Consider the following 27,429-nt stretch of genomic DNA (forward strand, 5'->3'; position numbering starts at 1 on the left):
GGAGGTAAATAGTTTTGCCTTGTCCATCCGTCTGTCTGCTTCTCCGTAAAACGTTAAGCTTGCCCATAAACTTTGATTTGGTGGGGTATGGCTTTCATACTTTAAAGGGTGCATTCCTTGTGTCAAGACCTTTCTCCGGATACCAAGTTACCAACAAATTTGACCTCTTGCCCCTGAACTTGGAGTTTGGCCCACTTTTACAAAAAATGCAAACTTTGACCATGGCCCTAACATCTGAACAGTTGGTGCTAGGGCTTTATTACCTCACATGTGTATTTATTGGGACAAGCCTTTTCAATTGTTAAAAATACTTTTATCCTTTTGATCTTGACCGTAGAGTTTGTGGCTGTAGCACTTTAACTGTTAGCACTAGCTGGGTCTTTCATATATTACAGGTGTACGTATTGTATTTCTTGGGACAAGACATTCCTTTGGATACAAACAGATTTTAAGATTTTACCTTGACCTCAGAGTTTGACCTGATATGGAAAAACTTACCTCACCCATATCTTCCGAACTATGGGTGTTAGGGCTTTTATATTTTATTGATGTATTTCTTATGACAAGGTCACAGCCGCTCTCCATGGGTATTATTGATATTCACCATTTAAGGACCCTCTCTACACCAGTGCAAAATGTTTTTTAGACATTGAGAAAAATATATTGTATAAAGGTGTTAATATTGAGCATATCTACATAATTTTCGCTGTATGGTGCGTGGCATTTACCCCTGGGAGAAATGTCCAAATACAACACAGTATCAGTGAATTGAAATCACTTTTGTTTACTTCCAAAGAGAAAATACCTATAAATAACATGTTCAATTTATTAATCTAGGTCTTTTAAAATGTAAAAAATATTTGCATTGATTAAAAATTAAGTAATATGCTGTAAATTTATTTTTTTAAAGAATTAAGATCTAAGGGCAGATCACTTTAATTGCAGAAAAATAGCATAGAATAAGAACTCTTTAGTGTGCAGTGTAGAGAGGGTTCTTAACCTTAACCTTGGGGACTGACCATTTAAAAAAAAGCTGACATTGCTCATAACTTTTAAAAGATTTGTGCTTGGGTCTTCATGTTTCAAATATATATTCATGCATTTGCACAAGTCCTTTTTTTGGGTAACAACACTTTTGATCTCTTGACCTTGGAATTAGACTTGCATTTGAGAAACTTTGACCCTCGACAAAAGCTGGCATACGGGCATCAGTGTTTCACGAATACATTGTTTTTTATTTCTGCTTTAAAAGAAAGTGGTTGATGATCTTTTGACCCTGTCTTCATCCAAGAAGAAATAACAAAGTAAAGTTGATAACCGTAAAGTTATAAACGTTGACCGATTTTGACGAAGGTACTAAAAACAAAGGTAAAATAATAATAATAATATATTTCCCATTGCAGGCTAACCCTTACATAAAAAAATCTACAGATCCTGAGACGGGAAAAGTGGTGTTTTTTGGGCTTTGTTATGACATTTTAGAGGATCTTTCAAAGGCTTTAAACTTTCGGTTGGATAACATAAGACATTTGAGATTATTTCTTTAAATACAAGTATTTTTTCCTCTCTTAACTTTCAAAGAAGAATATTTCACTTTTTAAGGAAAGTAATCTTGATCAAATTTATTGACGTTCTATGCATAATACATTTTTATTAAAAAATCACTTTATTATTTCGAAAAGATACCATATAAAAAATTCAGTTGACGGATTATTCGGAAATCCAAATGAAGATTCCTCTAATGCAACTGGAATGATTGGAATGGCCATGCGAGGGGTATGTTTTTAAATGCACTTATTCAAACTCCAACTAGCGATTTCTTTATTGCAAAAACAGAAACCAGTGGAATCGTCATGCTAGAAGTATGCTGGAGAAATAAAATCATGAACTTATTTTATGTGAACAATCAATTTCAGACTCTTCTTTACTCCTTTTTTAGGAGGCTGACATAGCAATAGGTCCAATCACTAGAACAGCAGCTCGTCTTAACGTTGTTGACTTTTTGACGCCGTTCCAGGAAGAAGGAATAGGTTTTGTAATGAAGAAAATTGACAGTCCTCTTCTCGAACAAATGTTTCATGTCTTCCGTCCTATTAGTCTCGTATGTTGGGTTGCCGTAGTTGTTTCCACTGTGTTAACAGGCATAATTCTTACAATCCTTGCCAAACTGAGTCCATCTGCTGAACACAAAGAGGCATCGCTTTCACGAAACTTGTGGATAGCATTGAGCTCAATTTTAGGACAAGGTACAAATTTTATAGATTGCTGATTAATGAAACTCGATGAACTTGTACCGTATCTGTAAATACTTTGCATATATTCCATTTCAAAAACTTGAATGTCACTGTATTTTAAAATGCATTTTAATATAAGATTACATTGAAATGCAATCATTATCAATTTAAAGAAATTAGTACTAGGTCCCCTGAATGATAAATTCCATGTCCATTTCAGAGGATTGTCCTCGACCCACATTCCATCAAGGATATATAATATTAGGATTTTGGTGGATATTTATTACGCTGATCATGGCTTTGTATGCCTCGTCCTTGGCGGCATTTTTAACAGTTCCACTTCCCAATGCACCTTTAAGGAATCTGGAAGAGTTGGCTTCTCAGACACATTATAAACCTCTTGTCACGCAAGGAACAAACCTTTTTCATTTGTTTAAGGTAAGTCTTCATGTTGCTGCCGTTGTCCTGTTGAGAAACACTTTTTGGATTCAATTTGTAACGGAAAGTGTTCTTTTATTTCAGTCTGCAAAAGGGGGACTTCACAAAAGAATATGGGAAATGATGTCTGACATGCCAAAGATTACAGTTATGGATGAAGCCTTTTCTTTGGTTGAAACAGGAAAATATGCTTTTATATCTGACTCATCTGAACTTCGATTTGAACTTCGGAATAAATGTGACGAGCTGGAAATTGCACAAGATTCATTCTTATTGACCCAACTGTCTTTCGTTGTCCAAAAAAATTTTCCGTTTAAAGATGCCTTCGACCATCAGTAATATTTTAATTTCTAAATCAATGGTATTCAAACATATAAAGTTGAACTAGAATGTAATATGTTACAGCAAACAATTTTTTAATGGTGAATATTTTTGCTTCCACATTTAGAAAATATTGTTGTTGAAATAATGATTTTAAAGCGTCCTTTATCATTTATATATTTTACAACCATTCATTTTTTGATTTTTCGTTTTTTCCACAAAGCAATATAAATGATCTGTTTTAATATACTACGATCTTGTATATCATACCAGGGATGTAAAGAACATTGAGTCATTTGATTAAAAAAATATTTAGCCCAAATATGCTTAAAGTCATAAATGAAGATTTTGTTGGCTTAGTAGATCATGGTAGAATTGTCCAACCCATAGTTTAAAGCAACACACAGATCGACTTGATACTTTATGGTTTTTATTCTCGCTAGAGTAGAATTTTGATTCAATGAACTAGGACTTCTCAAACGTCAATGTAGTCGCAGTAGAGTATATAAAAATTCACACACATATCGAAAGACATAATATTTATCATATTTCATTTGTTTTATTTATAACTCTGCAAATAAAAGAAATAGTTATATTAATATTAGTTAAAAAAAGAAAAGTTATTTACAAGGGTTTTTTTTCCTCAGAAGAAGAGAAAAGATTTTTTTTGGACATAAATTGGCATTAGTATGTTTGAGTAGTGATGACTAAAATTCAGGTGTGTGTTGTTTCCAGTTATGCATAACAATAAAATCTAGATTTATACATAGAAATATTAAGCAAACAATAAGCAATATTTAGGTTAGAAAATAATTAGTTTTGCTACTATATTTTCTGTTTCTATATTTTTCAGCATCATGAAAATGGAAGAATTTGGAATTATCACGAAACTTCGTCGTAAGTATTGGAGCCAAGCACATTGCTATCATTCTCGTGTTACTGGAGGAACTGAATTGAAGATTAAGAATATGGGTGGACTTTTTATTGTGTATCTTGTTTTTATTTTTCTGTCCCTGATATCCATTGTGGCGGAAGTGATGATTCTTCGCCGATCATGCATGCATAAAAGAAAAATTGAATATAAAGAAAAGAAGGATGATGAAATGGTAAAAGATAATGACGAAGATACTAATGTAGTTCAATATATACTAGCATTTATATTTTTTATTTATTATTTATTTATGTCATTCTGTTAATTTAAACTTCATTTGCCATCGATGTTATCATATATCTCATACATTAAAAAGAAATGTACTTGAAAAAACATTTAAATCAAAATTTATTAATTGTATTATCTTCTATTATAAAACAGGACATTAATTTTTTTGTAATGCTCTTTTATTTTTTGTTCATTGACTAGCCATCTTTCTTCGTTGTTTACATGTACGTATTTTTGTTTTATAAATACAAACTCCAGATATCATTGTATAATATATGCAAATGGAATACACACTAAGTCTTGGCAATTTTGTAATTACATGTACATTGTACATGTATAAATATACGTTTGAATAAATGTCTTATGGATTAAATGATGTTTGAAAGAAGTATTTTTATTCATTGTGCAAAATCTACATCAGGTCAGTCTGCAAATTAAATTTTTCTGCATCGTATCGACTTTTCAAAGAATTTTCACTTTTCTGACTTTAATTTGTACAAATAAATATTTAACACAGGGAAAACTTCTACTATCGATGCATTTTTTTATGTACTAGTATATTGTAATTAAGAACATAAGCAATGAAACACGGAGATAACGAACAGTGCCCAAAGATCTAAATACAAATTAGGAGCAAAGCAAACAGGGACCTCCAAAATCTCAGAGGTGGGATCAGGTGCTATGGAGGATTGAGCATCCCCTGCCGACTAGTCAAAGCCACCATGGGCTCCATGTTATAATCAGGAAATAACGGGAAAATCCACCGACAATTCAGTGGCTTAACAATTCGTATAAAAAACTTCAGTCAGCATTTGACTCAATGATAAATTTGCATATGCTGACCAATTAATTCTATCGACTAAAGATCTCACGAAATGATGACTTAAAACGAGACTACTGATATATCTTTTTACACTGTTATTTATTGAATGATGCAAGAAACAAATTAATTCTTCTCGAACATAAAATATAATTCTTTGATATACAGGCATCTTATTTTATGATAGTTGATTTCAAAACATATTCAAATTTGCTATAAGATTTACAGTAATAATATCGTCATGTTATCAATAATTGTAATTAAGATACAATCGTATTCACAAAATAACATTCAGTCACAGTATCCAATATTTCTGGGAAAAGATTTGATGTACGTATGTATTATGTATCCCTAAAATGAGTAAAATGTTTACTTCTCATTCTTAATTTCTTTGTAATGTACATGCGTATATGCTGTGATACATATGACTTATCTTATTGTGTGGATCATGTTATACACAAAAACTTTTATCATAAGTTTTTATATAGCACGTAAAAATCTATTGATGTTGATCATTATATGTACAATCACTTTCATGATAAGTTTTAACTGGCTTGTTAACTATAGTTGTAAAACCTTTCTCCTGTAAAAATTGTAGAACCTCGGCCTCATAGTCTCTTTTAAACACTTCCGGGTCACGGGCGAGCACAAAGAGTGTAGCCTTGACATTGTCGCTGACGATAGCGTATTGGTATTTATTGTCACTGCCATATGTATCTGGTCCAAGCTTGATCACCCAATCTAAAGCGCAAATCAAAACATGGTATGTTAGTAAAATTACGCAAAAAAAGAGATTTTTCTTATTCTTTTCTCCTTCTTGAATACTGTTCATTATCTCCACATATTTCACCTACTCTTCCATGTAAAGTTAGGTACTAGTAACTGGCTACAAGTAAATGGCTAGGACATTTGATTAAGGTAAGCTACTAGTAACTGACTACACCCAGTTGGTTAAGTTAGCTACTAGTAAATGGTTACTAGTAACTAATTAAATGTAAATAAAGCTAGCTACTAGTTACTGGCAAATGCATCCATTATTTTTTTTACTTTAAATTAGTATTTTTCATGCAGTCAGTAGCTTGAACTTTTACTCACATTTTAAGTTACATGTACTTTGTAACTTAGCCTAGTAGCGAATTACTAGTAGCTAACTTTAATCACATGTTGTAGCCAGTAAGTAGTAGCTAGCTTTATTCTCATTTTAAGTCAGTTACAAGAAGCCAGTCACTAGAAGCGAAGCTAATCTCACTTATCTGTCCCAGCCAGTTACTAGCATCCAGTTATTTGTAGCTACCTTAGAGTTTACATATCTGACGCATGGCCCCCTTTCTGATGTTTATGAGGTCCGTATTTTCTTTGCTCATGATCTTTGTTGTTGAAATGGACTTATGAGCTTGATTATTTTTCATTATCTAGTACATGAAATATATGTATTCAGTATTCAAGCTCAAAAGTCCGTAAAACAATACAAAATCGGAGCAGAGCAAATACGGACCGAGCTCCAAAACATCGGAGGTGGGATCAGGTGCTATGGAGGAGTGCGCATCCCCTGCCGACCTGTGCTAACACCCGCAGTGTGTTCTTTGTCATGATGGGGAAATAACGGAGAAATCCGTCGTATTTCACTTTCTACAAAGCATCTTTTAGCTGTCGAAACAGTCTGTAGTAAAAGTGTGCCTGAGGGAAATAAATGTGCTATGAGGTGAACTTTGACAATGCAGAATTATTTTTTCACATTATGCGCAAAAATGCATAGTACTTACAAGGGGCGTCAAATATGACAGTCTCCAAATGAACTGTAAGTTTTCCAGGGGTACCACTAGGAGTGGCATATCCATGAATAACCTTTAGAGGTCCAGTGGCAGAGTTTAGGCGCTCAGAATTCAATACGGTTATATGACCAGATCCATCGTTTGTCAGTGTGTCTGTTAATGATAAAAGAAGGCATTGTTAAAAACCGTTGGATATTATTATTTTTGTTTGAAAAATATTTAAAGAAATATCATTTTTGTCAAGGAATAAATGTAAATTATAAGATATTTTCATATGTCAAGAAAATTGGAAGATTTTTCAAAACACGATGTCTTCATTTAATATGCAAACAATAAAACGATTAAAAATGAAATGTAGTTTTCTTCTTGTATATTTCACTGGAGATATACTTACAATCGGCAGTAACGCAGTATGCACCTCGTTCAAAAGTAGCATAAATAGACTGACTGCCATACATCTGTCAAGTAAATGTGTGGTTTTCAAGTTATATTACATCAAATACAAATAACGAAATGTATATATGCTGAATTATATACTTATCATATTCTTTTCCATTACATTACTGTTCAAAAAGTTTTTTCTACTCCTCATTAAAAAATTTTTTTTCGAAGTTTCTGTATTACGAAAAGGGTTTCTTTTCATTTTGTTCCACATGGCACATTCATTTTATGTTTGTATTTCATAATTTCTTTTTATAAATTGTAAATTAATTTTTGAATAAGTAGTCTCAGAAATAAGAAAATAAGGATTATATAATAATTTATCGTCAAAATGTATAGATTTTCCCCCTAAAAAGTTCAAGTGGTAATTTTTTTTTACACTGTGTGTTTTTATATACGAACGTATATAAAAAAAGAATGGTCTTTATGGGAAAAAGATATGATATTTACAAAGGCAGATATTCTTAAGAAAAAACCAAAAGACAAGAGAATAGGTAAGAGGATATTTTTTTTCCCTCAGCCCCTTCTTATTATATGAACAAACCTGAAACCATCTTCCTAAATATTTCTGGACATCAAGTTCAGGTACAGGTTCAACGGCGGATCCAAGAAAAGTGTCAATGAGAAAAGCCGATGTCAAATTCAATGCAAAAAGGCATACACAAATAATGTTTGTGAACATTTTGAACTTCTTGCTCTCTGCAATTACGATATAAAATGACCTTCCTATATCTTCTATTGGACTAATATATACTCTTTGATTCTTACATAAATCATTAGTATACAGACCATATGTACTAACACGTGAAATTCCTCCCTCCTTATCTCTGAAATCATGTTGGTCATGTGCAAGGGACTTAAATAAAGGAACGATGGAGTGGTTGGTCTGATTACTTTGATAACAAAGAGAGCGTATTTTGAGAAGTTCAAATTGTTCTTTTAAATCAGTGTTTGCACAACATTCCTAATTATCAATTATTGTACACTATTTACACTTTATTTCTAAGATGTCACAAAAGAATTTTTGATTTTCAATTTTTGAAGAAAATTATTTAAAGTTTAAAAATTTCTCTTTATTTTCCCTCAAAACTTATTTTTGTCCGTCCATGAAGACTTTTGGATCAAGGAATTAAACATGTTTTCAATTCATTAAAATTGTACAAATGCAGTCTTGTTGTAAAATTTCGTATATTATAAATGCTTTAATTCTAAAAGAAATTTGACATTTTAAAGCATAAATTTTACATATTCATAGATAGATAAGATAATTTGCAAGAAAAAAATGACTTATATAACAATACCGCTATACCCTTATCATCTGAATAAAGAGGTTATCTCTTCCGGTTGATATAATATGCATGAGCATGATATACGATGAAACTTGTTCTTAATCGAGCAGGCTATTGACAAACTAGTGGATAAAACAAGGTTATCATCAGTCTCCTTTAAAGTCACCATTTTGCATTTTTCTGGGTCGATTCAATTATCATGTTAGCAAATATCTAGTCTATCATCTAGTCCAACACTGACTGACGTTTTTTTTTTCACGCAAATTGTGAGGCCGTTATTTACACAATGGATTGTCTGCGGATTTTTTCTGTTTGCTTAATCAATGCAAGGAGTACACGGTGAGAGTGAGTGGTGGACACGTATGCTTACTCTTACAAGGCAACTGATCCCACCTCTGATGTTTTAGAGGCCCGTGTTTACTTGGCTCCAGATTTGTATTATAACAATGGACTTCTGCGCTTGATTATTGTTCGTTTTTGCATATTTCATGCAATAATTTTTATAGAACATGTACATAGATTCGACAATGACATAGATCAATTAAAATTATTCTTCCTCCTCTCTCACAAATATCTTAACAGTAAGTGTGTAGCGATGATCATTAAAAAAATTAGGAAAAGAACATCGATATGTTTGTATTCAAAGAAAATTTAAGAAGTACGATTCTAAGATTAATGACAAGTCAGTTTAAACATACATGATTTTATAATAGAAAAATTAATACATCAAAATGAAATATTTTTAAAGTCTCGTAACATTCGCTGTACATTGCTAGAATTCATAACCTAACAAAGTTCGTTGTGTAAGGATCTAGAGTTAAAACAAATGAAATCATTCAGAAAACCAAACTATAAAAAATCCATACAAAAAATACATAAACACTGAACATCTCATCCAACAATAATGTAGTCCCTCTGCTAGTTTTGTCCAATTTGCGGTCGAAGTTATAACACCTTTCATTTGCAAAGGAATCAACCTCGAACGATCGTCCTTTGCAGAATGCTCTCCCGTTGTTATATAAATCCTTAATAACGACGCCTTTAAGTATAGCCGATCCACAAGCTTCAAACCAGTTGTCACAGAATTCCTCACACACTGTCAGCCTTTCAAACATGTAAAATCTGTTTTGGTAAGGTGCGCATATATAACACATAAGGTAGTTCGTATATCTTTGGCATGCTGTAGAAGCTCCGATTAATGGTTTCACTTTCCCAAAAGTAGCATCGATTTCTTCCTGCATACAGCATGAATTTAACTGAAACCAAGTACAATTCCTTAAATTTGACTGAGGTTTCGGTCCCCTGTTGCCGAAAAAGGAGCAAAATTGCAAATTTTTTGATGCATCAATTAACTGAAAAATTACAATGGTAACGACAACCGAGGGAAACAAACGTCTGTCAAGCGCCATGTTTTTTTCTGTTTACTCCATATGAACACAGCGAGTTACGATCAATATTTAGCGCTGCCTCAGAATTAACAGAAAAGGCTTCAGTACTATACGGAGTAAGAAATAATCGATACCTTTAACAAAATCGATGCCTTAAATAAATTATTCTGTAGATGAAAAACTATTGTTAAAGAAATATACAAATAAAAACTAATCTAATGAAATACACACAAAAAAAAATTATGTGATTATCGGTAAAAATCAGCTGGGCTTCTGAATTGGTAAATTTATCAAAAATAAATAAAAAAACTAGTGTTGAAATTGACTTTTCCGTTTTGAAAAGAATCTAAATGAACAGAAAAGATGATCAATTAAAGATAAATGCACGATTCATGAAAATAATTTTTTACGACAATAACTTGGAAATATCATGCATAAATATTTATATAATACACTAATCAAATAATTCAAAGTATATATTCATTTTTAAATAATACATCTGTCTCTCAATATTTCAAAATTTATCAAAAAAAACTTTTTCAAGAATTTTTATGAAATAAACTACATACACTCATTACACTGCATTATTAAAATACATTTATGTACAAATAAACTATGCATTTTAAAATGTTCCTTAAGTTAAATTCATATAGGTATTGGACATGTCACTGTAGGCTTGCACAGCATCATAACAGAAAACCAACTGCTCCTAAAATGAAATTAATATAAAATAATTAAAATTAGTGAACCGTATTTCGATCATGAAGAGATTAATAATGACGAAAAGAATATTTTTTAAAAAAAAAATCAATTCAATGTACCCGGGTTCAAATGAAGTAACTCATTAAATTTGGAAGACTGACAACATACCAGACTGGGCACAATCTGAGAGCGACGGGTTCTCATTTGTAACACTGTCTGCACAACTCCGACTTCCTGTTCAGTTCGCAGTCGCTCAATGATCGTGGCAACCGTACAAAAGAGACCACTTTTCTTTGCGCCATTCCTAAAGTATAGTTCTAAGGTTCAGAACTATAATTCTATGTATAAGAACAATTATGTTCTTCTTCATACTTATTGGACAAATTATCATAAGGTTTTTTATAAGACTTTGTAGGAAATAGAACACCTCAATTATTAGCTTTTTTCAAAATACTTCATTATTGTATTGATTTGATTTGAGAAATAGATAACTTTTTTCAAAACATTTCAGATTAACTAAACAACCAAATAGTAAGATTTATAATTTGTGTAAGTTTATTAAGAAACATACATGCAGTGAACCACAATAACAGGGTCATTGACTTCTTTCTGCCATGCATTCACTTCTTCAATCATCTCTAGCATTGGCTCGGGTCTTTCAGGCCTGACAGCATCTTCTGACCAAAACTTACACTGGAACTGTTTCACAATTCTCTCCTCTTGAGTCTACATTAAATACAAAGCAAACTAGAATCACTGTAAGCACTGAGCTCACAAAATGATACCCCTGCCTCCCATGTTATTATAATGGAAAAGTCTATGTTGGGAGACCCAAAAAATTGTCAAATCAAAATTTAAAAGAGATGCTCAATGACATATAATAATAAAGAATCTGTGAAAATGTCATTAAATTTTATTCAGTGATATAGGAAGATATGTGGATGATATGGGTACCTCTTAACCTTAAGCTTAGATGCATATAACAGTGAGATTTAGAAATGGTTATACAGTTCTCAGGGTTACCTTGACATTTAACACCATCATTTTGAGAACGCTATAGGGAGCATTCCCAGCCCCCCTCTCTAGAAGCTTTACGGTTATTGGTCCAAAGGTCACTTCGTCTTTATCCACTGGCCAGTAGATCCCCATACTCTAATCAACAAGTCAATTATACGTCACAGAGCAGTGCTGACTGTACACTTTTGACATATCAAAAATTATTTTGGAAAAAGAATCAGATGAACAACGATTATATAAAACAATCAGAGGCATATAAAATCTTATCTTAAGATCTGCATCAACAAACTTCACTTTGAATCTGGACCTGTTTTTACCTTGTCATTCTTGAAAGAATTCATCATGACAATTGTGGACACGTCTTGTTCGAGGACAAGAAACCAGAAATCCTGGACAGTGTTGGTCAGAGGCATTTGTGTGAGAGCAAATGAATTCCGGCGCTTGTAGCCCTTAATTCAAAATCAGTTTGAATGAATCTCTATTTCAAATATCATAAAGCAGTTAAAATTGTGCTTTTTTGACGTTTTAGCCTGTTAAATTGTATTATTTATTTAGTGAAAATTGTATTTTTTGTCCATGAAATGATAATTTAATTAAAAAATTGAATTAATTAATATCGGATTGTAGAACGAAATATTATTTTTTGATTTTCAAAGAAAATAAACTTATGAAAAGAAAGTTACCGGTATTTGTATTGCATTAACATAATTATTGTTCCCACTTGAGATAAATATTCTATACTCGTCACCTACAATGACAATTTGGCATGTTAAAATTTTACAAAATAAGTATATCAATAACATCATATTTTAAAATATTTTTTAAAATTTTCTTTTAGTGTATAGTCTCCCTTACATTAATATGTTCATGCTGTATTTCATTTTGTCCACTTTTTTCTTATTTCTCAATATTTGTTTTCCTTCCATATATATTTTGGTTGATAAAATTTGACTCAATGAACCTAAATACCTTTCAAATTATCAATAAATAAACATTTAATTTTTACCAAGTAAAAAAAAAAAATCTTCAAATCGATCTTAAATACACTTATACATTGTATAGTGAACCTACTTGCAAGGACGTTGGTATATCTATTTTTACATCTATTCTCCTTAAGTTTAGCCGTCTGGAATCTTCTGTCGTCAAAAACTGGCGATAACTTGTTGATGACCTGATTTACCATATTGATAAAGAATTCAATTAAAAGTTCCCTCTTTATGATTATTTCAGATATATTCATAAAACACACACCAAAAAGGATGTTTCAAAAATCAAATAATTCTATATATGGTAATACATATGTGATGGTAAAGGGGGAAAATCAGAAAAGCACTCATGATCTTTACATATGTCTTATTGTTAATAACAGAAAGTTAGATCTAAGTGTTTAAATAAATCAATATTCTTTGACATTTCACAAAAACTATATTATTTTACAACCTGGAATTGTTCCCACAGTCCACTCTTTTTCGTAGAAGGATTTATTTGTTTCAAACTACTGTAATACTCAGGAAACTCAACGACCGTCACAACACCTTTTCCTTCTGCTAGACCTTCAATTAGGGCATCGTGCAAGAATACGTACTGCTCCTATAAATGAGGGGACATGAAATAAAATAAAATCAAAAACTTCTTCAATTGCAGATTATTCTTCAATAATGACCGATTTTTGTGGCAATTTACATATTTCTATCTTTATTAGCTTTATTGATTATCAGTGTTCTAGTTTTTATAATAATATTTTGCACATAACAAAATACTAGCATCTAAATAAAATTTTATAAGTGTAAAATGAAGCAGTTAAATAATCAGTCTGTCCATCATCAAGTGGTGAAAAAGCTGGCCATGAGTGATTTGTCGTTCGTTCGTACTTGAGAACAAAGAAGTTATAATTACAATAAGTATTTGTACTTTTCTCTCACTTAAATAGACGTTGTGTATCATCGGATATTGTTGTACAACTTTTAAGTGTAGTTAGTTGTTCAGCTCAACTTCCCCGTTCAACAAGCAAATTTGCTGCACATAAATATCAAAGTAGGAAAAAACACTATGTCATCCCACTATACCACTTGATGTTTTGAAAAAAACACACGTAAAAGTTTGAAAACAGCGTTTTCAAGAAAAGATGAAACACTGAATAGCATCAGGAAAATATTTTACATCCCAGATTTTGTAAAACCTCAAGTACGCTTATGTTTTCTGTCAGCTACAGATTTTAAATTTGAAACAAAAAACCCTTGTATGTTCATATCATAAGAAACGACACTGTCACTCCATTATTTAAATGTCATCATACTGTTCTCTTCTCTCCTATTGTATGTTTATTGTTATATTTTGCACATATATGTATATGCCTCTCATTTATGCTATTGCATGATATTGATAATCTAATTATATTTTTCGTAACTATGACTGTACCTCATGTACATGCACCACTGATATTGGCGTGTTTGAAATAAATGAACTTGAAATGAACTTGGCCTTATTTAAAGCACTATACGAACTAGAATATATATGTCTGTTAACCTTATTGTATATATTATCCGCTTCAAAGTTTCAAATATATATATTATTTATCAAATAAGCACAGATTGAGAATTTTTCATATTTTTAAATTAAAGTAGGTGTATGGTTAAAGACGCAATGATGCTTTAAAAATAGAAGGCGGCTTGTGATTTAAAGGCATAAGAAGAATGTATCTGTCCGATTAGTGCTTGGCATAGGAATCTTTAGTGTCTTGAGCAGCATAACTCCGACAGAAAATTAGCTTACCGTGCAAACTGATAGAAAAATTGTCTTTAAAATTTTCTCTGAATTAAAAAAAAATATTTTTAAAAAATACATCTTGGATTTAATTTTTCACTAAAATCAGTAAGGACATCCTGTGAATATTTTCTTTTCGATTTGAAATGGAAAAACAGTTGATTCATAATTTACCACTGTTTGTACAACATGCACCCTTTGTTGACGCATCCGGGCCACACAATTGATGACGTCAACACTTCTTTCCCGCTCTCCCTGTTTTATAAGAAAGTCCAGTGCCATAAACGTCCCAGTGCGACCAACCCCTGCACTAAAAATAGTGAAAATACCGCATTATGTATTTTTTAATGTTACCTCTTTGGTTAAAATATATATTGCTGTTTTCTAAATATTAATGATCTTCCTAAAATTCGAAGGTTGTAGGAAGTGTGGTTACTTAATATACCCCAAATGAATAAATATTAGAAGTCGGAAAACCAATTACAATAAATTCAACAAAATGCATCGGTTACTTAGTTGACCTCGTTCTAAATTTATATGTATCAAGAAAATGATGACAGAAGATGATGTGCTTTATCTGTGACTCTTGGCCTTCCTTCCGTATATGAAGGACGTAATTAGAAATCAAAATACTCCTGTCTGGAAATTCTAGTAGATAAACAATAACCCCTAGCTAAATACAAGGAAAAGAAGTATTCTTATCCGGAGTTAGTCATATACTATAGGACATCGAAATGTCAGTGTGCTCAATTTGAATTGTATACAAGGGTCTAGAGAAATAGATCACATTAAAAACATGAAATCTGCAGCCAGATCGGGTATATTTCTACAGATAAAGAAAAAAAAGAACAATAATTATTACGACTAGATAGTATCAGTAAATGCTTAGAATACATACTACGTACATACCTTATGCTAAGCAAATTTCCACAAAATAAATGTTATTATTAAACTTCGATATATCTTGCACAATATGCATCTATTTCTAACAATTTTCTTTCCTAATATAAATGATGACAAGAATAATATAAATACCGGCCAAGAACAACAGTAATGATGATAATTTAAAAATTTAAACACACTATAAAGTGTAAACTAACTAAACAAACTAAGTTTTAAATTGCACTTTGGGGCTAACTAAAGTACCTGCAGTGAACTAGCACTGGTCCACCTAGTTTGGCTTCATGGCTGACAACTTTATTCCTAAAATCCACTATCGAAGTCACATTTTGGGGGACACCCTTATCCGGCCATGCGGTAAAATGGAACTGCGTCAAGACCTTTGTGTTCCCGTTCTAAGATGAAAATGTCACCTTAAACCATGACATTTTTTACCATTTAAATAGCTTTGTCTACTTCAAAAGACTGACTTTTAATAGCATTATCTACTTCAAAAACATTTTGATGGCATATTTTCAATATAATGAATTTTTTATCAATAAACCTTTTCGTTTTAATTCAGAATTTTTAGATAACTTTCTATTCCAAACTATCTTTAGCTATTACCTTAAGAAGAATTCACAATATTAAAACAGAAATTACTTTCTTTACGGAAATGCTAGTAAATGTTTTATATGAATATTTTGTCCAAAATATAGTACTGTGGACTTTCAGTAAGGCCTGATTTTCTCGAACCTAAGTAGTTAACATCTCTCAAATGGCGAATAGATTCTCATTGGTTAAGAAATTAAAAACCTTAGCAACTTAAAATTGTTGTCGACAACGATGCAACGACTTAAGCCCAGCTACTTGACGTACAAAAGGCTTTTATTAGATCATCGCTACACTCGTTGACATTACCTGCAGTGAACTAGCACTGGTCCATCTAGTTTGGCTTCATGGTTCCTAAAATCCACTATCTGTCACGCCCGAATGTATATTTCAACATTAAATGGAAGGCGGTGAAATTACGAAACGTCGAGAATAAAACGCCTTACTGAAAGTCCAAGGATAACAGAGAACTGTACTAAGAAGAAATTTATTGAAAGTACAAGATCTAGGCTCTAATTTACCGTTGAAAGAATAAAATCTCGAATAGTGTAGTCAGCTGTGATGTCTTCCTTTAATAATTTGACTCGAAAATGATCATATGACTCTTCTTTGTCTGGCCAATACTTCTGACATTTAATCTACAATGAAGATTTCAATGTAAGGTAACTTTCATGAACATTTAAAAATGTACTAAACCTTCGATGAATTTCAGTAGATACATACTATTTCGTTTTCCACGAGATTCGTAAGCATAACAATTTTTCCGCAATTCTGCTGCCATATCATTCTCCAAAAATCATAAACAGTTTCTGGAGTAAATGGACCTACAAAATAAAGATGTATAATTGAAAACTTCTCAAAATAATAAATACGATTTTTTTAAAAAAAGTTAGAATAGATGGAATAAAAGATATATCAAATTGCATAACCATACCCTGCGCAGCTATGTATTCCCTTTCTTTTTCAAATCCCTACAGTAAAATTAAGAATTATATGAAAGCTCAATTATTTGATAAAAATGGGAACATCAGAATGATGTTTGATTACCTAATATATTTCATATGCATTTTTATGTAAATTTCAGAATAACTTAAATGTTTGTTTTACTATAAATTTAAATATAACCACAAAGGATTCTTGTTCGTACGTTCACAAAACAAGCGTTGATAAAATCTGTGTTATCTGTTCCCTTTTCCACTTGTAGAATTACTCGGGTTGAGTCGTCTACAAAAAGAATAAATATTAATTAAATAATCGATGTGTATACCATTTTTATACTGTCAAACTGAAAATCGATAGAAGTCGACTTACAAGGATACATTTTCTTGTATCTGTTTCGAGATCTGTTCTGTGGTTTCAAAGCCTCCTTGCATGACTCTAAGAGACCATTTGGTATGCTCTATATACAAGCATGAGACAATTTGATAAGATGCATTTAAAGTTGGAAATTGTATTTTCTTAATGCTTACTTATCCTCTTAATATAAGACACGACAAATAACCTCAAATTCCTTGTTAAGTTCTCCTCTGGATTTCTTTTCCTGAACTTTTTCCCAAAGTTGATCTACAGGGACAAGAGTTATCTTCACGTTATAATAGTCCGACTCAGCAGGTGTTGGTACCTCGACGTCATCTACGTCATTAGGATCGAGTTCGATTAGATATGCTTGTGATCCACGGAGGTTGTATGGTGAGACCTCTGAATACAACGACCGTGTCTGAACTTCTGGACTGTTGTTCTGTTGATTTTCTATAATTACATTTTAAATTAATTCTATTTAAAACAATTTCTTACAATTACACACACACACACACACCCTAAAAATTTCAATTCTAAGATTATATTAGTATTTACCATTGGCATAAATGCGATCCTCCTCGTATAAATGCTCAGTCAGTCTTATATCATTTTCAACAGGAGGCGACATACTTTTTTGTTTTTCTCGCAAGTTTCTGAATATTAACAATTTAAAACAATATAATTGTTGATTCGAGAGTTATATAATCCTACTGAAGTAAAAATTTGAAAGAGAGAGAGAGAAAAAAAAAAGAAAGAGAGAGAGAGACTAACCTTCTTAAGACAATCGCAACAATTAAAACAAGTGCGAACAAAAGAACTCCTCCTACCAAGACGAATACGTACATTGGAGTATCAGCAGCATCTTCTTTTTCTATAAAGAAAAGAAAAATTATTACCTGAAGAGTAGCATATCGATATTAGTTTGTGCAATATCAACCCAATCTTGAAGTTAACTTTCGGACAAGCATTATACTAATGCGCTACTCACGTTGAATCATTTCACAGTTTTCTCCAGTAAAACCTTCTTGACAACCTTGAAGACATTCACCACCAATATCACAAACTGATCCAACACATGTTATACTACATTCCATGTCACATTGCGTTCCATAAAGTCCTTCCTTACACTTTGTACAATTTCCAAACATTTGATCACATATTTGACAATCTTCCACAGGACAGGATTCCATACAATATTCACCATAAAATGAACTTTTACATCCATCTTTACATTTTCCATTGTCTCCACATTCATCATTACAATTAAGATTACATTGACATGTTCTGCCTGACCAGCCTTCCCTACAGGAGGTACAATAATCGGAAGCATTACAAATTAAACACTCTTGAGGGCAATAGGACTGACAGGAACTTCCATACAATCCAGGTTTGCAGTAGAGACAGTCGTAAGATGAAGTACAGATATAACAGTTTTGAATACAAGACCAACAATATCGTCCGAAATATCCAGGTGAACACTCGGTACAGTTGTAGTAATCATAACAATGTTCGCAGTTTTCTCTGCATCCTTCAGAACATCCTACCCCATGCTTTCTATTATTGCAACCGTATGTACAAATCCCATCCATGTTACACAAGTTATTAATGCAATTTTTACTACATTCCTCGCACAGATCTCCAGTAAACGTGGGTTTACATCGAGTACATTTCGATTCACCGTCACAGGACAAGCAATTAGATGAACAACTCTGACACTTCTTTTCTGTGTCTAGATAGTAACCATCATCACATTTGTTACACAAAACTCCTGAACCAGATGTAATACATTCTGAACAATATTTTTCGGAACATTCCATGCTGCAATTCAGACCTAGCCATCCTTCTTTACAACCACCGATACATTCCCCGTCCCTTCGACATATATCTGATATGCAATTTTTACTGCAGAGTTGTGTGCAATTTTCACCATATCTTCCAGCACCACATTCATCACACCGGCCTTTATCCTTATCGCATGCCTTTTTCCCGCCACATGATTCTGGACATGTTAATTCACACTGAACACCATACAATCCCGCAACACACGATGAACACTGATCATTTAAAATACAAGTGGCACAATTTTTACTGCAAGATGTTTCGCATTTCGGTCCCATAAATCCGTCCTCACAGCCATCCTTACAGTATCCAGACAGTTTCAAACAGTTTTCATTTTTGCAGTTCTCTGGACAGGAGACGTTACAATTTGGGCCGTAAAAACCAGGATAACAATCTTGACATCCCAGGATATTGTCACAGTAAAGTGAATTACAATTCAGACACTTTAAACTACAGTTTTTACCGTAAGTACCAGCCATACATTTTTCACATCTGGATCCATTAAAGCCATCAGGGCATTCTGTGCAACCTGAATATCTATTACAGGGAGTACTTATACAAATAGAAGGACATTCTCTGTCACAATTTTGTCCATACCAACCAGATTTACAACCCGATACACACACTCCTGTAAATCCGTCACATCGAGTGTCTAAGCAGTTGGAACATCTTCTGTCACAGTATTTTCCGTATGTGCCCTGACTACATTCTGAAAATAATATATACATACTATGAAAGTAATGTCTGAGTAAAAATAATCACTTTCTTTAATTTGTGGTAGAGTTTTAACGCATTCACTTTAAAATCGTACACTTTGTGCTATTCGACATATTTACACCTTTGTTTCTATTCTGATGACTTTTTATTCATCTTGACTCAATAGTATCTAAGTAAGGGGTAATGTTAGAGAAGCGCTCCATTCCTTAAAAGAAATGGGGCCGAGGCCCATTACTTTTAAGGAATGGAGTGCTACGAGTACATTAACCCGCGTAAAATCCACCCTTCTGACTGCTTGTATTTAATGTTTGTTAATATATAATAAAGAATATTTTATGATACTCTTTAAATATACATTACTTATAAGTAGTATTCAGTTTATATATACTATAGAAAGTAAGGCGAGAAAAGTGTACTGAAGTTAGTCTTAGCCATTGTGTTTCAACTACTTCGACAGCTCAGTGAATTGTGTACCCGACATCAAAAATAAAAGATAAAAAAGAGTACCCGACACCAAAGGTAAGGGATTAGGGAACTGGGTTCGATCCTTACCATGAGAACAATAGTTTTCTGTATATGAAAATGAACTTGATAAATATTTTTCAAGGTCTTTCCTCGGTAGAGGCACGGGAAAGGGATTATGAACATAACAAATCCTGTTTTCAGTCTAATTTGCAACTCTTCACTCTGAAAAATAATGGATTGCTTAAACAAAAGAGTCACAGGTGGATTTTACTCAATGAAATATATGGAGATAACGAACAGTATTCAAGATCAAAAGTCCATAAAACAATACAAAACAGGAGCAGAGCAAACACGGACCTCCAAAACATCAGAGGTGGGATCATGTGCCATGGAGGAATAAGCATCCCCTGGCGATCAGTCACACCTACGTGTGCTCCTTGACATTATCGGGAAATAATGGGAAAAAAAATTCAGAAGCTCATGGGCATTCTTGTTCACCTGAGCAGAAAACAATAAAGGTTATTTTGTAAATATAACTCATAGATTAATATTCGAATAGGTAACCTGAATGATATTTTGCAGGTAAAATGGGTGAATATTATACGATTTTGTCACAATGTCAATAATCTGTGCAAAGTTGTGTATAGCATTACATCGAAAATGATACAAAGTCGCCTATCAAAGCACCAAGGAGAACTTGCGATTTCTTTATATATTGGGGATAATTGATTAATCATGTCAATTCCATTCAAAATCAGTCAAAAATATACATTAATCTATGCATCAAATTGTTATTTGTGTTATGTGCATGTATCCTTAAGATAAGCATTTTAATTGATACGTAAAGGCTGTTGCGCTTTCTGAAATACATTTTAGGATATTCCTTTTACAATATCATTTAAAGTGTAGTTTTACTGCATTTATCTTTAATCCAAATTGCATTTTTCTTTTTAAAAAAATTAGTATCTAGTGTATTTGTACACAGCAGTCAAATCACTTGTACTTACCATACACTTTTACTTCATAAAACAATAAACCTCCCTGACCGTCCTTCCTGATGACTACTGAATCTCCTGTCATTATTTGATCACAAGATAAATCATAATATAAACGGTTCCTTGGTGTTGAAAGGAAAGTTCTACACAAGTTAGCAACTGTCAGAGAGGTCTCAGTAGAGTTAATCACATATACTTCATAACGAGCTCCATTATTAGCTGTAAATTGTATCACTAAAAGTTTATTTAAAAGCATTTTAAAGTAGCAGAAGACATTAGCTAACTGACCAAAGTTCAAAACTTCACAAAATAACAGAAACAATCTGAAAATCTTCATTCTTCTTTGTTGGTTAATTAAAAAAAAATCTGACCTTTTTATTGATTGAACATACATTAATATTAGAGTTTGATTAATGATTAGTTAGTACTATATTAAAATTTAGAATAATTTTGCATTACAATATACCGATTACCAGAGGTGAAGGTACCAAACAGTGATCAATCTCATAAATGCACTGAACAAAGCCCTTCTTTAATAGAAAAAGAAAACAGCAAAGGACCTATGGAAGCGAAAAGCTTTCTTTTAAACAAGAGATGTTGAAAGTCCTTGTAGCTTTCGTTTTTGTAGGCCAAGCAATTTGACATAAACCGTCTTAAATACTGTTTTTTTTAGTTAAACTATGTTCATTCTCCTTTAACTTTTATGAGGTTTGAGCACGTTGTGGGCCAATTTACTCAGAAGTCTGGCCTAAGAACTATATACTATGTTCCCACTATCACGATTGGCGTCACCATTGAAATCGGGGACTCAATAGCGGAAAAATCGTAATGATCTTATAATTCTTTGTTCACTTGTGTCTATCATTTCAATCGTCAATTACTTTGAGTGGAAGAGTTTTGACGTCTACGTTCCTGTTTCAACGGTATCATTAAGGGTTGGAATAAGATAGCTTACGATGCTTGTCCGTTACAGTGTCCGTGGTGTGAAAAGCCTGTTCCTTTATGGGACCGTGTTCAAACCTTAAGGTACCGTTATATAAATTTTATACAACCGTATCGTTTGCTTTTCACGCCAAAAACCGTATATACATAACAGTCACAATTTCATATGGTTTATAAAATTAAGCTGAACTGTCGCTAAATCTGCTTATTATCATTACAATATGACCTACACTTCAACTGGCTTTCATATCGTGATGATCGGGACCGATATCGTACAGGACAAACATCACGCCGGTTTGTATCTCACGTCCTGTCACTATCTGTGACGCTTTAAGTGGTGCTAATAGACATTTCCAGCTACAATGAAGCGCAATGAAGTGGTAAAATTTTCCGTTTGGATGAAACGTTCTGAGTCATGTTTTGAAGTCAATTATAACATAATGACACGCCCATATTTTTAGAAACGAGAAAGAAATATTCGTCGTAATGTTTTAGGACACCCCACTCTTCGTGACAAACAACATGAGTTACACTGAAATCAAGCTTTAATAAAATTAGAAGAAAGAATTAGAGACTCCCCGCTTCTGTAAAATAAAATTGCAACGAATATGAACATATTTTTGAACTTATCATGTCTCTTATAGTTACCACAACACATGTTTCGGTCGAACACGCGTTTACTCGGTGTTTATTTAGACCGTCAATTTGATTGGCTATTATATTTATGGAAAACCTGTTCTACAGGTATTCGAATAAACAAATTGATCGTTTTATCCATTTCTAAAGAAGTGGGCGTGTCATAAGATAGCTCAAAACGTTCCATTCGAACGGAAAATTTTACCACTTCAATGCGCTTCATTGTAAGAGCGCCACGAGCTCGGACTCGTACTCTGTACTTCGATATATATATAAGGGGCCGTATAAAAAGTGTTTTGAAAGGGTTATAAAGCTTTATTTTAAGTATGGCGTATCTGAACTTAAAAAGTAAATTACGAGATTAAACGAAGATTATGATATTATTTGCTATCTAAATTCAAAATAAAACCACCGATTTTGAACCCAAATATCATCCCCATTTTTCTATACATGTAGGCTAAATTGACTTTAAACTGTGTTTCAAATGATAGTTATATCCGAGTTTGAAATAATTCGGTATTTGTTTCAAATCTTGGATTTCTATGTAACACGATTGATTTAAATTGTGCTATTTACAGGAAAGCAACAAAACAGATCATTTTAATTCTTATGAAAAATACGCCATATTTGACTTTAAATGCTACATATTATGTTGTTTTATCTAGGAAACAGTGTTTTGTTGTTTTTTTTTTGTAAATAAATTAAATTTTGACACGGCCCTTAAAAAATTTGAAACAACTGTCAGAGTCAGTGCGCGAGTACGCTCGAAATCTGGAAATGTCTATTGCTCACGAGCGGGCACGATTTTTCCCCACGTGCTCAGATACTATTTGTTACGGACATACAGTACTGTATGAGAGTAAACGCAGTTAGATTCGAGTGTTGACGCTTTGTCGCGGACGCTTAAAAGTACTTAAACTCGCAAAATAACGGGCAAAATTTATTGTGTTTTATTCACAAAGATGTCAGTTTTGCAAAATATTTTGAAGATGCTACACGTACCCAATAGAAACGGATAAATATAAAAGGCAAGCGATCATTTTCTCTTGCTTAAACTGAAACCCGATCTATCAGCATCGTCTCAAGTCACGGTCCGGAGTCCGCATATAGCTCTCTCCTACCCGTGGCTGCTTGATCACATAGATTGTCGTGATCCTGAATATCAACCTCTCTATATTTTGATGTCAAGTTCAGCCAATGATAATATTTGTTTCCATTGCGAATGAAATCAACAAATGATACAAGCAGAGCTTTTTTTAAAAAAAAAAAAACTTACCGTCTTTAGCAACAACCTTAAACAGTAAACTGATCTACACCTATCAGGCCGTATAATTCTTTTGAATTTTATTGATTTTGTATTTCTACATAAGCTTTTTACTGGCATTAGCCCTACCACGGTTGCTCCGTTTTTATTTACAATGAAATTAAAGAGACCCTTTCAGTTATTGCTATAAAAAATATCATGTTATTAAGAATTAATTACTGCCGATTTTGTTGTTTGTTTTGTCATTTTTTTTTTAAGATTGAAAAATCTTACAAAATTGTTAAGTCGTACGAAAATTAGATCATCAGAAAGTTATCTCCCTTGCCTTGTACAGCATTTCAACCAATGTAATAATTGAAAATTTTCTCATTATTCAATTTCTACAAATCACAAAAGAGAGGAAGTGCATAGTCCGAAGACTGTAAAAAAAACAAACAAATCAACAGTATACAGGAAATATTTTGTAAAGTGCCATTGGTTATTGAAAGGTCGCATCAAAGTTCATTTTCCGACTATGTTTTAACTCGCATTTAATGGGCTACGAAAATTTCACTTCTCACCAACCACGGCCAGAATGGGAAAGGATCGAACATGTTGGCCGTGGTTTGCGACGATGTTCAACCAGAGGTTATACTGGAAGGGGAAAAATGAAAAGAAAACAATTACTGCTAATTTTCCTCTTCTTTGACAGCCATTATACGAAACATATGGAGATATCAAACAGTTATTCAAGATCAAAAGTTAAAAAAAATAATGCGAAACAGGAGCAGAGCAAACACGGACCTCCAAAACATCAGAGGTGGGATCAGGTGCCAGTGAGGAGTAGGCATCCCTTGACGAACGATCACACCCACCGTTTGTTCCTTGTCATGATCAGGGAATAACGGAAAAAAATCCGTCGTCAATCCAGTGTATGAATAATGGACCAAATAATAATTAGTATGAAATTTGACTTATACGAACATAACTTAGCACTGCAAACACAACGTTGTGATCAAGGTCAACTTTTGTCTTTAGTATTTTTATTGATTGTTCTTGTTTTATTTAATTTTTGAAAGATAAAATATATTGGACTCGATATAGTCAGATTGAAAAATACATCTAACACCGTACAATCGTAGATTCATGAAAGACATTGCAATGAATATTTTTTCTATCGCAAAGTAGCGCAAGGGGTCGTAAAGAACGTCTACATCGTAACAGTACGTATTTAAAACGTACAGTCGCGTGCCAAAAGTGAAGATAATTACAAGATAGCAGCTGTCTGGAGATGTGAAACAAGTTCCAGTTTTTTCTCTTAGAAAAATGTAAATGAATGATTACTGACCTACCTAATACTTTGTTATGCTTCCTTTAGCTTTAATAACAGTCTGGATGCGCTTGGGGATAGAGTGGTATAAGTTCCTGATGAAATTTATGTCGATCTCTGCCCAGGTATCCCGAATTGTCTCCTCTAGGAGCGCTTGTAATGTTGTGGGCCTGTTTTTGCAGTTCCTGTTTTATTTTTCGCCATTCTCAATAATACTGATGTCTGGACTTTGGTGTGGCCATTCCATGCAGTTAATGTGGTTTTCTTCCATGTACCCCTTAACAATTCGGGCTCGATGGACGGGTGCATTGTCATCTTGGTAAATATAACTGTAATCCGGGAAATAGCGAGCAATTACAGGCCACAGGTAACTGTCAACAATCTCTATATATTTTGCAGCATTAATATTACTATTTACAACAGTAATTGTTCCAATACCTTCGTAGCTAATGCAACCCCAGATCATTAAACTCGCTCGTGCGCCACGACCGGGATTTACGCAAGGGGGTTGTCCACTCTTCTCCGGGCCGTCTCCAAACACGGACACGCATTTCCATATCCAATTCCACCTCATATTCGTCACTAAAGAAAACTTTCTTCCGGTATTCATTCACAGTCTTCTCTCTATTCAGCTTGCACCACACAAGTAACTTTTTCACATTTTCTGCACGATTTCGGATAGCATTTTTACAACTCACTTGTGAAGTCCTTCCTCATATATTTTTCTCTAAATTGTCCGTTTTGACACAGTTTGAGGTCTAAATTCATAAAATATTGAGATTATTTCTCGTAGTGGACGCTTTAAGTTTGAATTTACAACAGATCCAAGTTTCCGACTATCCCTCTCTGACAACAAAGACGGCCTCCCACTTCGCGCCTGGTTTTCTATGCTCCCATCTCAAAACACCATACATAGTTGATAGTGGCTGTCCCGTTTCCTGAGCTATCTCTAAACCCTTAATACCGGTCCGCTCTATGTAACTCAGCAATCGCATTTTTTTCTGCCAATGACAGCTCACGTCTGTTTGTTGCTATTCTCGAACAAACAGCTACATGTATAATATTGAACAGCAGACGATGTCACACTTCCGGTAACCTGCAAGGTCTGTCTACTACGTCATAACTTTCACTTAAATTTACAATGTAAGAAGGATAACATTTAATTTTAAACCGAGAAAAACACACAGGACTTTAGATCTTTGTAAGGAGAAGTGAGAAAAATTAAGAAGAGAAAATTGTCTTCACTTTTGCCACGCGACTGAAGACAATCGATTAAAATCTTGGGTTCACATCATACTGTAAGAAGTTAACCCCTCGTGACCATACCGCAACGAATCGTATGAAAACGCGCTTAAATGCATCTCTGCGTATCTTGTATGAAATTCAATACAAACTCTGCAATCATCTACGAATGATCAATCATTGTTGTTCGTAACAGACCGCACGACAGTACAGTAGGAACGTAACATATAAAGATGGACATGTCAACTTCTATAGAAAGGGGGGAGGGGGGGGGAGGGGTTAAAATTATACAAAGAATGATTATTTAAAAGGCGTCATTTCATACTTTGACTTATCATGACCCTTGTTCTAAATCAACATCATCGATGATTTCTCTTACAGCAAAGTTGAGAGAGTTTTCAAAACATAATTCTTATACATATAAAATCTTTCACTCAGAGATACTTAGTACTTAAAATCTTACCTAGTTCGAAATAATCGATATATATGTATTTTAATCTTTTGACCTCTGAAAATGTTAAGGAAAATGTGACACCGAGACCAGCCTTTGTCATCGAATAGGTATCCCTATCTTCATCAACTGCTTTACTGGCTTCATATTTGTCATTCGTCGTTGTCTGTGAAACTGTTGGCAGTTTGTAGGCAATGTTTTCTGGAAGTACAAAAATCTTTAATAATACATTTGGTTCATTTTTGCATGATCAAATGATTCCAATGTACATGTATGTTGAAAGGATGAAAACAAGGAAGAAGGACTATTGTTGACATTTGCATAAAAATGCACATAAGACGATTTACACACTTTAAAAAAAATGAATCATCTAGCTGTGTGTTGCAATGCACATCAAGTTCTGACAAAATAAACATATATTATTTTTTAAATCCT

The 27,429-nt window shown here is 33.2% G+C and overlaps 3 protein-coding genes across 9 annotated transcripts in view; 1 reads left to right on the plus strand and 2 right to left on the minus strand.

Moving 5' to 3' along the window:
* Positions 1 to 1,709: 1,709 nt before the first annotated feature.
* Positions 1,710 to 3,011, plus strand: LOC134250279 (probable glutamate receptor). The gene is made up of 4 exons (XM_062732625.1): positions 1,710 to 1,776; positions 1,940 to 2,246; positions 2,455 to 2,672; positions 2,757 to 3,011. The coding sequence occupies exons 1-4, from the start codon at positions 1,753 to 1,755 to the stop codon at positions 3,009 to 3,011; spliced, it is 804 nt and encodes a 267-aa protein (XP_062588609.1). The 5' UTR covers positions 1,710 to 1,752.
* Positions 3,012 to 5,471: 2,460 nt separating this feature from the next.
* On the minus strand, positions 5,472 to 7,225 carry LOC134250312 (uncharacterized). Its single transcript, XM_062732679.1, has 3 exons — positions 7,139 to 7,225; positions 6,736 to 6,897; positions 5,472 to 5,713 (listed from the first exon to the last, which is right to left on the minus strand). Exons 1-3 carry the CDS (start codon positions 7,200 to 7,202, stop codon positions 5,472 to 5,474), a joined length of 468 nt encoding a protein of 155 aa, XP_062588663.1. The 5' UTR covers positions 7,203 to 7,225.
* A 3,143-nt stretch (positions 7,226 to 10,368) lies between these two features.
* The window catches only part of LOC134250297 (receptor-type tyrosine-protein phosphatase kappa-like), a 127,097-nt gene continuing 110,036 nt past the window's right edge, over positions 10,369 to 27,429 (minus strand). For 4 of the 7 annotated variants that reach the window (XM_062732649.1, XM_062732647.1, XM_062732648.1 and 1 more), the window contains exons 3-23: positions 27,007 to 27,195; positions 21,163 to 21,369; positions 18,123 to 19,682; positions 17,906 to 18,005; positions 17,690 to 17,787; positions 17,337 to 17,584; positions 17,147 to 17,234; positions 16,983 to 17,059; positions 16,770 to 16,806; positions 16,559 to 16,659; positions 16,357 to 16,473; positions 15,491 to 15,639; positions 14,519 to 14,654; positions 13,022 to 13,171; positions 12,653 to 12,752; positions 12,265 to 12,329; positions 11,899 to 12,030; positions 11,588 to 11,716; positions 11,136 to 11,290; positions 10,733 to 10,868; positions 10,369 to 10,571 (exon numbers count right to left, since the gene is read on the minus strand). In XM_062732649.1, coding sequence (XP_062588633.1) covers positions 10,497 to 10,571; positions 10,733 to 10,868; positions 11,136 to 11,290; positions 11,588 to 11,716; positions 11,899 to 12,030; positions 12,265 to 12,329; positions 12,653 to 12,752; positions 13,022 to 13,171; positions 14,519 to 14,654; positions 15,491 to 15,639; positions 16,357 to 16,473; positions 16,559 to 16,659; positions 16,770 to 16,806; positions 16,983 to 17,059; positions 17,147 to 17,234; positions 17,337 to 17,584; positions 17,690 to 17,787; positions 17,906 to 18,005; positions 18,123 to 19,682; positions 21,163 to 21,369; positions 27,007 to 27,195 — 4,049 coding nt within the window. In that variant the 3' untranslated portion in view covers positions 10,369 to 10,496. The remainder of the gene's footprint in view (positions 10,572 to 10,732; positions 10,869 to 11,135; positions 11,291 to 11,587; positions 11,717 to 11,898; positions 12,031 to 12,264; positions 12,330 to 12,652; positions 12,753 to 13,021; positions 13,172 to 14,518; positions 14,655 to 15,490; positions 15,640 to 16,356; positions 16,474 to 16,558; positions 16,660 to 16,769; positions 16,807 to 16,982; positions 17,060 to 17,146; positions 17,235 to 17,336; positions 17,585 to 17,689; positions 17,788 to 17,905; positions 18,006 to 18,122; positions 19,683 to 21,162; positions 21,370 to 27,006; positions 27,196 to 27,429) is intronic. The other 3 variants (XM_062732652.1, XM_062732651.1, XM_062732646.1) reach the window with 3 other exon arrangements.

This window comes from Saccostrea cucullata, unplaced genomic scaffold, assembly GCF_032062105.1.
Source record: "Saccostrea cucullata isolate Sc308-1 unplaced genomic scaffold, CSIRO_AGI_Scuc_v1 ctg473, whole genome shotgun sequence".
Classification (NCBI taxonomy): domain Eukaryota; kingdom Metazoa; phylum Mollusca; class Bivalvia; order Ostreida; family Ostreidae; genus Saccostrea; species Saccostrea cuccullata.

Coding starts and splice junctions, on each gene's coding strand:
- LOC134250312 (XM_062732679.1), bottom strand. CDS start 7,202: ATGTATGGCAGTCAGTCTATTTATGCTACTTTTGAACGAGGTGCATAC. Junction 6,898..7,138: donor ATACTGCGTTACTGCCGATT/GTAAGTATATCT, acceptor TATCATTAACAG/ACACACTGACAAACGATGGA. Junction 5,714..6,735: donor TGTCATATTTGACGCCCCTT/GTAAGTACTATG, acceptor TTTGCGCTTTAG/ATTGGGTGATCAAGCTTGGA.
- LOC134250279 (XM_062732625.1), top strand. CDS start 1,753: ATGATTGGAATGGCCATGCGAGGG. Junction 1,777..1,939: donor TTGGAATGGCCATGCGAGGG/GTATGTTTTTAA, acceptor CTCCTTTTTTAG/GAGGCTGACATAGCAATAGG. Junction 2,673..2,756: donor ACCTTTTTCATTTGTTTAAG/GTAAGTCTTCAT, acceptor CTTTTATTTCAG/TCTGCAAAAGGGGGACTTCA.